General features: G+C 41.0%; 1 protein-coding gene across 2 annotated transcripts in view; it reads left to right on the top strand.

The window, feature by feature from the left end:
* sept12 (septin 12) overlaps positions 1 to 12,932 on the top strand; it is a 62,494-nt gene that overhangs the window by 41,100 nt on the left and 8,462 nt on the right. For both annotated transcript variants that reach the window (XM_041062584.1, XM_041062585.1), the window contains 4 exons: positions 3,872 to 4,279; positions 6,815 to 6,943; positions 10,935 to 11,016; positions 11,672 to 11,809. In XM_041062584.1, coding sequence (XP_040918518.1) covers positions 3,872 to 4,279; positions 6,815 to 6,943; positions 10,935 to 11,016; positions 11,672 to 11,809 — 757 coding nt within the window. The remainder of the gene's footprint in view (positions 1 to 3,871; positions 4,280 to 6,814; positions 6,944 to 10,934; positions 11,017 to 11,671; positions 11,810 to 12,932) is intronic.

Here is a 12,932-nt window from a genome sequence, read left to right as displayed (position 1 = left end):
CTCTCATCACTCAACTTTTTTATTCACACAACTATTTCTCTTAATTTTCTTGCGTACAAGTGAGTTTTAATACCTTCAAAGTGGGGACTGTCTGTACGTGTGCACCATTGTCCCCGTTTGTACAGTCATCCCACCTTGGGATGGGGGAACAGAGTTTCCCCAATGCTCGTCAGCCATGCTAAAAGGGGACTGTATGTCTGGCAGAGTCAGGGGATTGTCTTGATGGGGATAATACATGAATATAGCAGTCCATTTAAATATTTCTTTGGTAAAACCATAAAGCCAACAGTTTTAGAGAATCACACCACCTTGCCAACCTTGGATCAAATGATCCCATTCTTGTGTGGTGTGATGATGGATGACACCACTCTGCCTTCCCACCATTTGATAAATACAAATATTTTGTCAATTGTTGAGAGGAGACAGTCCCTCTAGAAGCCAAAACATTTCAGCATGTGATGGCCTCCCCCTTATCTAATTAACCCTAGGTGAATATTCATGAGAGTATTAACACCTCTAAAGAACACAGTGGTTGAGGCTGTTGCTGCTGACTGCTTGTCAACATCCGATCTTTGTCATCTTTAGTGAGTGTTTATAGGATGATGTTGAGACAACATTGAGAACTACAAGTTAAAACGTGTTACATTGTGAGGTTACGACAGTACCAATTGCAAATGTTAATAGAAATGGCAAGGAAAACATGAAACAATGCAAGGCACCAGTATACTTCATAAAAACTGCTTGTCACATGGTCTTGATTTTGATCTATCTATCTATCTAAATATATTTCATGAAGATGTCAGGACTGCCAATTGGTTAAAGCACTAACTTAATAACTGCAAAGTCCCCACTTTAATTCCATCTGTGGATGATTGTTGCAAGTCGTACCCCCTCCTTTCTTGTCAGCTTCTGTTCTGTCCACTTTAAAATATATCATTGAACAGGACTGCACAGAAAAAAGAAAGTACTGAAACATTAAAAAGAAGATGGAGCATTGGCTGACTTCATCATCTCATTAATTCTGAAATATCTGAATATCTGATCAGTGCTTTACAGAGAGCCTAACATACTTGGAGTATTGCATGTAAATTCTAACATAAATATAATATTTAAAACATTCCCTTGATATTTCTCTGTCTTCAGTGTCTTATATACTTTACCTTGTGACTTTACACTTACCTCAGTTTTATAGTTTACCACACAGTAACATTTACACGAGCTACTCAGTAGTGAGTTTATTACATTTTTATATCTTTAATCAGAGTACCTGTTTAATATTGAATCTGCTTGGACATTGTGTTTCTGCCTCCCTGAGCAAACGCTGTCTGGGGTTGTTATCAATCTCTTTCTCCTGTGGTCGGACACACTGTTTGCTTTTCACATGCATCTCTGGTCACCACAGAGCTCAGTGTGAATTTGTGTGTCCATTGGTTACTCCGTCTTCTGCATTTTTCGTAGCCAAACATATCACCAAAGTATCCTCCCACATCATTCTGAGTGAGACCATCTGTTTGATCTGCTGCCCTCAGACTGGTGCTACAGATCAGTGATGTCCTGAACCTCCAGATTCACGGACAGTTTCTTCGCATGGGCCATAAGAACACTAAATAAACAATAACGAACTAATCATCCATAGTCATGCTGCTACTTTTGATACTTTACCTTATTATTTATATTTCATAGGCTGCTATTAAGTATACTCCTAATTTTTACATTTGCATGCTGCTTTTTTATATTCACATTTTATTGCACTTTGTGTTTTTTTTTTTTACTGTGTTTGTTTATTGCCCTGAAAGGTAGCTGCAATTGTCATTGTATCCTAATACAATGACAATAAAGCTTTCTATTCTATTTATTTTATTAGATAAACACAAAATCTGTTTATAATACTACAGAAACAACTTCTGTGTTTCTTGTGTTTTCTCTGTACATCTATAAGTGTAATGCATGTCTAAATATGGACAACTCACTAGAGACACATTAATGAAATAATAGCAGACAAAGATAGCCTGACTTTCAACCCCTTGTACCACTCAAGAACCAAAAAACTGTATCCTACATCTCCCATAATGCTACCAAGATAACAACAGCTGAGATAACCTTGGGGCCCCTTTTTTAATTTTTTTTATTAAGACTTTCAAAAGGTTCTCCAGAGCCAGGGAAGACATGATACAACTTTAACAGGCTGAGACACATGTGACAAGTAAACAGATCTTTATGTGAAAATATTTGGGGTTCTCTTTTAACTGTTGTACTTAAGTCTAAAAATCTTCCCCATTAGATTATCTCCAGCTTCCAATGCACAAACACCTTCAAATCCTTAAATCATTCTTGGCATTGGACCAACACACATGTAACCATGATGCAGTCCTGTGTTGGAAAAAAGTTGTGTTAAACCTCAGTACTTATTCAACACATTCCCATATATGCTTTATTTTATTTAAACACGTCCTCCTTCATTCGAATGTATAGTTTAATGATGCACAAAAAAACCCTGACTTCTCTGTGTCTCACACTCTGCCCTTCACTGTCCTGACTCATAAGGATTAGTTCTGTTCCAATGGTTTAACGGTTGGATATTTATAGCTGATTAAATTATGTGGACTAACACTAACCATCACCCTGTGTGTGAGTGTGTGTGTATTGTGAGGCCTAGAAAAATGGTTCAGTTTCTTGAGTCATCAGAAACACACACACAGACATGCTTCAGTCATGCTGGTTTACAGATGGATGTGTCATAATTGTACTTGTATACACTTACTCACACACACAAACACAAACACACACACACACACACAGAGAGCTTCCAAGTTCTCATGGGGATTGTCAGTGCCATCCAATCCTCTTATAGCACAGACCAGACTACTCACACACTCATACCCAGATAAGGGAAGGGATAGACTTCTGTCAGCTAAGTCCTGAAGTGTGTGTGTGTGTGTGTGTGTGTGTGTAGGTGTGAACCTGCTTGTGGTAGCCTTGGAGAACCACATATAGTTCCATGTGACCTGTGGATGGGCCTGTGTGTGATTGTTTTTCGCATACACATATGACTGTTTGTGTTGCCCTCTTGTGTTCTTTCTTCCTCTGCTTGAACTTGAACTGAACTAGAATTACTCTCTATGCAGACACACGTGGAACTGTGTTCATAGAAACTTCTGCATCTAATTGATTAAAGTTAACAGGATAAAATGTTGAAATATTTGCCTGTGAAAATACTGAACAGGCTTACTTCCCTTCTGTCTGACAAGAGATGCTCTGAGATGGATATCAGTCTCATCTGTGTTCAGTGGAGGGCTGTCGTCAGGATGTGGTTAGCCTAGCTTAGCATAAAGAAAGCAGCAGGAAACAGCTAGCCGAGTGAAAACAAAAACAACTCACCTGCCTGCACCTGACTGAAGCTCACCAATTAGTGTCTTTGTAAATACAGAAATAGAAAAGTAAAAGGCTGTGAGGTGAAGTGACAGGATGTAGTTTTAGAGGCAGGTGCATGCTGGAACTATTTCTTGATGTTCAGTTCATCCATCCACCCAGTACAGTGCTGTGCAGCGTGCTCGACTACAGTGTATGTTGCTAGATTGGATCAGTGAGCTGATACACCCACCCACGCTCAGAAGTCCCCCTGAAAGCACAAACACTACATTTTTACATTTTTTTTGTATGCGGATCATTTTCATTACATAGTTTGTCTGACAGAGCATCGACCAGTTTATTTTCCTACTGTAAAAGAGAAGACACTGATTATTGTCGCAAAATGCCAACTATTAGCTGCTTCAGTCCAAAAATACAAACATGAACCTCCAGAAAGCAAATCAGTGAAAACAACTCTATGTCTGAACTATTCTCTGATCTTTATCTCTGTCTTTACCCACAGAAACTGCTGGAGAGCTGGAGACAGACCCGCTCACCCCAATGGAGGAGAGAAAGGAGAAGGAGAGCGGCATCATGGGACGAGAGCAAGAAGATGAGGGCAAGAGTGAAGAACAACCAGCCCGCATGAATACCCAGAATTCAATCACAGAAAAAGAGGAGAATTGTGCGGAGGTTTGTGCAGAGATGCAAGAGAAGGGGAAGGAGAAAGGAATGGGGGAAGGAGAGATGAAGAAAGAGATGGAGTTGGAGGCGGAGGTAAAGGTGGAGCTGTGCCAGTCTGTGCCAGGGCAGCAGATGAGCTTCATCAAGGGCACTGACCTGTTTGGCTATGTGGGCATTGAGGCAGTGCTGGACCAGATGAGGCGCAAGACCATGAAAGCTGGCTTTGAGTTCAACATCATGGTGGTTGGTAAGTCTCCCCCACATCTATACAAACACAGACAGTGACTAATAACAATAACAATAATAACAACAACAATAACACTTTATTATTGTTAATAATAATGATTGTTATTGTTATTGTTATTGTTATTGTTATTGTTATTGTTATTGTTATTATTATTAGCTGGACCGCAGCAGCAAGGCCAGGCCTATAAATGCCAGTGTCTGTCGCTGACTGACGGACTGTCTGGTTAGACGAATACCGTGTGACTCAGTGATGAAGTTATACCATTGGTCAGCCAGCCAAGTGTTGGAGTTCCCCATTGGTCATTGTGCTTTCAAATGAATTGGCACGATCAGTTTCTATGACGTTATCTGAGAGGTGATCACAGCCAGTGTTGCCCCCTTTAGTGATTTATTTTTTTTAAAGAAGTGAATGATCTCTCTGACCAGTCATTTTGCAAATAAATATATCTGTCAGACGACGTTGTGGTTATAAAATCAGAATTAGAGCAGCAGCTTGGAAATGTCTTCAAGTGTCTGCTGGTTAACATGGATCTGAATGGGTCACATTTCAGTCTCTGTTTCATACCTGTTCCATTGTCTGACACAGAAACAGAGGAACATGTCAGCTTTACTATGAATTCAGCTGAATTAAATTATTGTATATGTGAAATTGTATATGCAAATATGATGCCATGATATCATGAATATACTAATTAGTATGTTGTGTCATCTAGCAACTTTTTGAGCTTTAGCTACTTTCCTTTGGGAGCTGTAGCAGAAAACAACAGTTTTTTACTTTTACAGTTTTTTACTTACAAGGTTTTGAGCTTGTCTTCTCATTATTACTATACTGCCAGCAGCCAGAGCAGACACTGTGATGACTGTGACATTTTACCAGACACAGGCAAGTTTCAAGTTTCTACAAGTTGATTTTCAAGCTGTTGTGTAAAGGTGTCTTACTGGGAAGTAGGGAAAACACCCGTTTGCAAACCTGAAGCACTACAGTCACCAGTTTGGCTAAACTGTTCAGGGAAAATATATAAGTGAGACTAATGATTGAAAATGTCAAGTAAAGTATGTTGAATTTTTACTTCATTTGTAGAAAAAGGGCAAAAACTCAGTGACAAAGAAACTCTTTTTCTTGTTGATACTGCTTTTCACTTCATTCACCTGCCACTGTGCCACACACACACACACCAGCTCCCTGCCTCTCATGCATCTTGCCTTTGTGTGTGTGTGTGTGTGTGTGTGTGTGTGTGTGTGTGTGTGTGTGTGTGTGTGTGTGTGTGTGTGTGTGTGTGTGTGTGTGTGTGTGTGTGTGTGTGTGTGTGTGTGTGTGTGTGTGTGAGCCAACATTCTTTCTGCTAAAAGGTTCTTTCACTGATTCAAACCAGCCACCCTGCTGTGCTTTGGCCAATCACAGAGCTCCACAGTGGAGTCAGCCTCTTCTGAGCCAATCAGAAAGCTCTTCACTGTGGCAAGTCTGCAGTCTGACCAATGGCAGGGGCTCACACGATGGCCACCGGGTCACTGAGATGTCATAGTATTTCCCAAAAGTTCTTTGTGTTTTTCACTTAGCAGACCAAACATAACGTAATACTCTACAATAACTCTACATCATGTTTGTTGAGTGTGTTTTTGTGTGTGTGTGTGATGGAGTTATTGAGCCAATATATTATGCTTTTCATATTAGAAGAGGAAGTATAATTGTGTGAAGAGGAAGTGGTTTTGAGAGTTGGGGCTGTCTACTCTTTCCTGCCACACACACACACACACACACACACACACACACACACACACACACACACACACACACACACACAATGATCAAGACTGCCCCTGCTGTTTGATGAAAAACAGGAAGTTTAGCCTTGTTAGTTAATTTGAATTCAAGCCTGTTGATTGTTTTTTATTAACTTTATTACAAATGAGGGCAGTGAGTTTTAGTAGGTGTGTCCTTGTGTCATCTTATCAGCGTCTACCTGTGCGGATGTATACACCCTGAGATGAGTTCAGTCTCCTGCAGGTATACAGGTAGAGAGGGAAAGGAGGTCTCTGTGTGATTCTTTTAACCAGTAGCTAAATAGTTTTCAGCAGAGCAAGCTAAAAATACAACATGACATGTTTCTAGTTTGAAGAAAAGTTGTGGTATTAGTGCTAAAACTCAGGTAAAGCTGTCAAAGAACATAAACTAACCAATACCATTTGACCATATGGATGCAGCAACACACAGAATTCAGAGTATACCTGTATGCCACCTGAAATAAACATTTTCCATTCACATTATTTAAGCAGAGTACCACATGTCCGCACTAACGCTGCTCTATACATAGAGACTTTAAGAACAACACATTCAACATATTGAGTCTTGCAACCAACCATGAAATGAAATTCTTTGTATTAGTTTCCAGGAAAACAAATCACAGGAGTTTTGAAGGAGTTGTGGGGTTTCTCAGCTTCTAATCAAACTACCATAGATACCATAGTTTGATGGAACTGGCAGCTATTTTCCGCTCACTTGGAGATGGTTAAAAATGTTGGTTGTGTGTGTCTGCAGGTCAGAGCGGTCTGGGGAAGTCCACACTGGTCAACACTCTCTTCAAGTCCAAAGTCAGCCGGAAGTCCTGCATGCCCAACTACGAACAGAAGATCTCCAAAACAGTCAAACTGCATTCAGTCAGCCACAGTGAGTCCATACACACACACACATTGTTTCCTATAAAACCATAAAGGAGGAAATCCATATACCTCATAACCTCAGGAACAATAACACATTTTCTGTGAGTGTGTACCTGTAGACTGTGTATGCACCCAGTGTGTGTGTGTACGTGTGTCTGGTTTGTTTGCAGTTGTGTGTTTCTTTGGGCTGTTGCGGAAAGGTTCTGACTGAAAATCCAAAAGAAGAGACCTCTCACATCCTACTTTCAAATCACTTTTCCTTTCACTTCCTGTCTCACAAACAGGAATTCCAGCGTGGGCTGTGACAACTAGTTTTGAAAGGTGTTGCGTGTCTGTTTTTAGATGAACCCACAATGAGTTCATTTCACATTGTGCCTATCCCATCCTCACACAGGTTGAGGTCATTTTTTTGTTTTATTGCTCTCACAGCGTCAGTTTCATCTGTAGGTATCTCATCTGAAGGTACACCTGTAACAAAATGGTTTTGTAATTATGCTGAAACACGTAACACTGTCTGTGACTTGTTGTATAAAACGTTTTTCATATTTCCTCTCAACAGAATAACTTAACACCCCCTAATAATCTTGATATGGAGTGGTTTGTCTTGTCACCTTGCTGCAGTGATGTACAGGTGTTCTTCAGGCACCATCACCGCTGGGTGTGTTTGCAGGTGCCACACTCAATGGCATCCCTGTGGTGCTAGCTGGAGTCAGAAGTGAAACAGGCTTGCAATTCATCAGCCTTCATTTCTGTATCTCCAGGTGTATTAAGTCATTATGGGCAATACAGTCAAAGACCACATGTGGTGGATGCTGGCAGGGTCCTGTTCGATGCTAATATAGTGTTGATGTCCTTTGATATCACATTGGTGGTGCAACAAGTGAAACAGACTGCACTAAAATATTACCAAATCATAACAGAGATTAGCGATGTTAGCATGCTAAGCTAAGAATAAGAGTACAGTCAACATTTCCTGTTGAACAGCAGTTTATCATTGTTGTTTGTGAAGGCTAGTATTAGTGTTTAGCCCAAAGCACCACTGTGTCTAGGTATAACCTCATAGAGTGGCTAGCATGGCTGTCAACTGGACTCTCAAACAGGTCTTTGAATGTCCAAAATGTCCCCACAGCATAAGGTTTATGACTCAAACTAGTCTTTCCAAACATAAAGGTACTTGTACTTTTACCTTTGTGAGGACACTCATTGACAAAATCCGAACTGAATTCCTAACCCATATCCTAAACCTAACCTGAACCCAATTCTAAACTTAACCCTAAAACCAAGTCTTAACCCTCAAGGAGTTCTTTAAAGTTGTTAGGACCGACCAAAATGTCCTCCCTCGAAAGGTCTATACTGAGATTGGGAGATTGGTCTTGACAAAGATAGACCTACAAGACACACACACACACACACACACACACACACTGAATTCTAAATTCATTTCTCTACTCTGCACGCTCTAGAATGACATGAAAATTTCTGGTCTTAAATAAATGTAACCATTGGAGTGTGCTGTTGAAGAGGCCTGCTTCACAGTGAAAAGGCTAAATATGGGCATGATTCAGAAGCAGAGTGCAGGTTTCTTCCCATCACATCCTCTATGTTCTTTGTACTCTCCAAAGGATTAGTGAGAGTGACAGGAATATCATTTTGTAATGGGTTAAAAGTTAGCGATGCCTAAAAGTGTTGAAGAGGACAAACAACATATTGATGATTCTGCCCTCCTCAAAGCCTGACCGGAGCGAGAGGAAAGGTCACAATGTCATCAAAATAAAATCATCTCTCTGGGGAACAGATGTGCTCAGCAAAGTTCAGGTCAGTTGGTGAAGCTACACAAAGGCTCGGTCAGAGACAGACGTTTAAATGTCAATAAAGATCCAGAGCTAATTACGTGGAAATCTGGACACTGGTTTAGATTTGTTGTTCAGTGGTGGATCCAGACCTCAGACTAACAAAAAGGTCAAAGGGGCATTTCAGAATCATCAGGAGGGATGTCTGCTCTGAACCACAGTGCTGAATTGTCAGGTCTGTTACTTCTCTTCAGGGAGCAATGTTCATGAAGTCAAGGTGGTGTGATGAGGACATGAGGAAGTGAGGCTCGCCCCCGCATGACAAGACTGTCAGAATGAAACCGGATCTCTGATGTGTTTTTCTCTTTAAATGTGTAATCCTGCATGGACTACAGCTGACATTTAGCTCTTTACTACAGGTCAAACACTATAATGTCATTCTGCTATATTCTATACAGTATAGGGTTACTCTCATTAATTTCTTAGGAAAGATAATCACCATTTACCATTGTCCCCCTCAGCCTTCTCAGTCACACCTCTCACTCAGACCTTTGCAGAGAGTTTTTGCATTTACTGCCACTGCTTCAGGGACAAACCGAAACACGTTTAGTCTCATGGCCCCTGGCTACCAAGTTCTTGTCTCTGTGAAAATCCTTATCTTGGAAACCAAAGTCCCCAAAGTTTGAAATCTGGAGTCAGAAATCTACAGTGACTAACTTCTCACTGGCAATAAAATGCATGGGATAGGGAAAGCAGTTGCACAACTTTGACCCTCTAGCAACTGTAAAGCCCATCAGAAACCTGATAAAAGGTGGGGGTTTTTTTGTGTGTGTGTGTGTGTGTGTTTGTGTTTGTGTGTGTGCATCGTGGCATAATCTTCTTCCGCATCTGCCAACAAACTGTTCTCTCATCCATTTCAACTAGTTTGTTTAAGAAAATTAATTTTTATCTTGATTATCATTTGTGTTGTTTCTTTGTTTTATTTTCTAAGTTTCTATCTTTCCAAGTGCTATTAATATTGATCAGAAAATCAATACCATACATTCATTTACAATTTAATAGTCCATCTCTCTCTTTCCCTCTCTCATTTTCCATAAAAACTGAACCAGTCGCAGCCTAGTGTTCATTGGTGCACACTAATCAGTAAGTCCATTATGATGAGACTGGATGTACTGGAAAGATTAGATAGCTAGACCTCTGGTTGAAGGGATGCAAACCAGTGAAGCCAGTTTCTATACTGTTCTGTTGACTGGCTGAATGGTCTTGGCACCTACAGAGGGGGACTTTATTGCAGGTTAGTGAAAATCGTAATTATCAGGTTCCAGATGTTTGAGCTCATGCTTCCGCTCAGAGGGGATTCTTCTGTGCTTACTCAACAGCAGCAGTGGACTCAAATGATAGTCTTTACTTCGCTGCTCGACTTTCCTCAAACATTCACATGTGGCCTACACGTGACAGCACGCATTATACTGACCTGACTCAATGGAGGGATCACTTTGATCTCATCATCACACAAATGCACTCATGTTAGTTTTACAACACTTATATAAGAATTTAGTATTTCGCACAGCCAGTCCTAATGCTCATCTATACTGCAGACTGCTGGAACCCAACTTTAGTGTGTGGTTCCACAGTACATGCAGTACCAAACTGAACCTGCAGGAGAATGCTGATAAGCCAACCTGGTTCCACTTCCCACTCACTGCACATCACCTGCTACTACTCAGCAGTGTTATGCAGTTGGTGTAAGACACTGGCACATGACTAAAGAAAAAGACTTTTTGAAATCCGTGTATGTTGTATAGTGTCTTTCCATGCAAAAATCTAGACTTCTCTTTTGAATTTGAATACCCATTAAATTACTCCTCTTCCTCTTATTGTTTCTTTGTGTCTTGTTGCCTTGATATAAAAAGATATTCTCATAATCTGTGATGTATTTTCTGTAAGGTGTAGTATGGGCTTTTTTACCTCATTCTGACTCTGCCATTGTGTTAATATCAATGAAAAAAGCCATCTATGTCTCATTTTCATTAGAAACCAGCTAAAATCAGGAAAATCAGGACATAATTCACATGTACTTGAACTGTGATTTCATTTTCTATAATGGTTGCATACAGACTGCAGATTTGACACATCAATATGAGGATTTACTGGATTCTCTGGTAAAGAACCATGCATGTAACCCCTCCCTTGTCCTTGTCTGTCTAGTGATTGAGGAGAAAGGGGTGAAAATGAAGCTGACAGTGATCGACACTCCAGGATTTGGAGACCAGATCAACAACGAAAACTGGTGAGTGGAAACAAGAAAGGACAAATGAATAAAGGCCAAGAAAGAGATGGTGCTTTCCTGAACTTGACTGATATCGTATTTACGGATAACTGTATAACTGAACTGGACTTCTCGTCTCCTTGGTTGTCTCATCTGTAGGATTATTGTCCTGTACTTTCCTCAACAAAAGGACCATATGAAAATAAATTTTAGATGCCTCGTATATCATTTTCTTCACATTTACCAACAATTCAGCCTGACACTGATTTAAAAGAGTTTAGTGATTTCCTTATATTATTCTTACTGTCAGCAAATTCCATAAAGAGGCTGGAACCAGCAATGAATGTATCCCACTAACAATATTCAATATGGCCATATAAAATGAAGCTAGGCTTCTTCCTCACCTTCTGCTTCAGCTTAGATATTCTTGATTTTTAACTGATAATGTAAAAATCTTGACTCAATCGATTGAGATCAATTTCTCTGAAAAAATGTGACCTTGTACTGTGTATAAGTGAAATACCTCAGTGTAGCTAGCACTGTTCTCCTGGTTGTGGTTTCACGTTTGGGTCAAAAGGTTCGGAGATGGATCTCTCTTGAGATTTTTAGTAGGTAAGTAAGCATTCCAGTCACTCAATGACTCTTCTGTCAATGAATCTACTGTTCCTCTCTCTAGCTGGGACCCCATAGTGAAGTACGTCAATGAGCAGTATGAGAAATACCTGAGAGAGGAGCTGCATGTGAACCGCAAGAGGAGAATACCCGACAGCAGAGTCCACTGCTGCATCTACTTCCTCCCTGCCACTGGACACAGGTCAGAACCCAGTCGCTGATGGGTGCAGCATCACGCTTCTTCACTGACATGTTTTTTTTTTCTTTCCAAAAAAGCGTGTTGCACTTTATAGTCAGCCACATATTTCATTCCCAAACCATGCTGAATGATCATAGCACTTAAAACCTTTCACCAGACAGTAAATCTACATTAAACACATCTTTTAAAGGTTTCTATATGTCAAGTACACACCCTTCCATCCATTTTCTGAAGCTTATCTGGGTTCGTGTTGCGGTGGCAGCAGGTTGAGCAAGGCGACCCAGATGTCCCTCTTCCTAGCAACATTTTCAAGATCCTGAGGCGTTCCCAGGCCAGACGAGATATATAATCTGTCCAGCATGTTCTGGGTCTGCCCCTGGGCCTCAAAGGACATGTTTATCGTGTTGAGGACACGATTATCAGGCTGAAGAGTTCCTCAGAGTCTTCTTTCCACCGCCAACAATATCCCAAGTCCAAGCCCTGCTCTCCCCATCTGAGACACCCGATGACTTGCCAGAACCTCCTAGAGACCAACCAAAAGTCCTTCTCCATGGTGTCCCCAAACTCTGTCTGCTGCTTCAGAAAACCCTTGGGCCAGCCAGACCAGGAAGACCTCCCTCTTCAGCTTGTGGGGTGCCGCCACAATAAGCACCGATGACCTTCTTACCAGAGCTCCTGATAGCCAAATTCACAGATCCACAATCCATGGAGACCTTGAACATGGCCCACTTGGATTCCATATCCCCAGCCTCCACCGGGATGAGTGCAAAGTTCTTCTGGGGGTGGGAGTTGAAGACCCCACGGACAGGAGGCCTGAGCCAGATGTTCAGAGCTCTCCCTCACTACACATTTGGGTTTACCGGGTACATCCTGCAGCCTCCCATGATCTAACTCATCAGTCGACAGCTATGCTCCTCTCTTCACCTGAATGATCATTTATATGAACATGCTTGAGCATGGTGTTTGTTATAGCCAATCCAGGTTTCTCCATCTCCATGTCCTCATGATCAGAATTTGTCTGACACACTTTAATCCAAGTGGATGGTCTAAGATAGAATTTGCAGGATGGATGGAATTTGAAATGATTTTCAGTATCATTGTCAGTGGATGTCTCTGAACTGAAGTC

This window comes from Toxotes jaculatrix, chromosome 18 (assembly GCF_017976425.1).
Source record: "Toxotes jaculatrix isolate fToxJac2 chromosome 18, fToxJac2.pri, whole genome shotgun sequence".
Taxonomy (NCBI): Eukaryota; Metazoa; Chordata; class Actinopteri; family Toxotidae; genus Toxotes; species Toxotes jaculatrix.
Note: the sequence above shows the minus strand (reverse complement) of the source record. Positions and strands in the feature narration are given on the sequence as shown.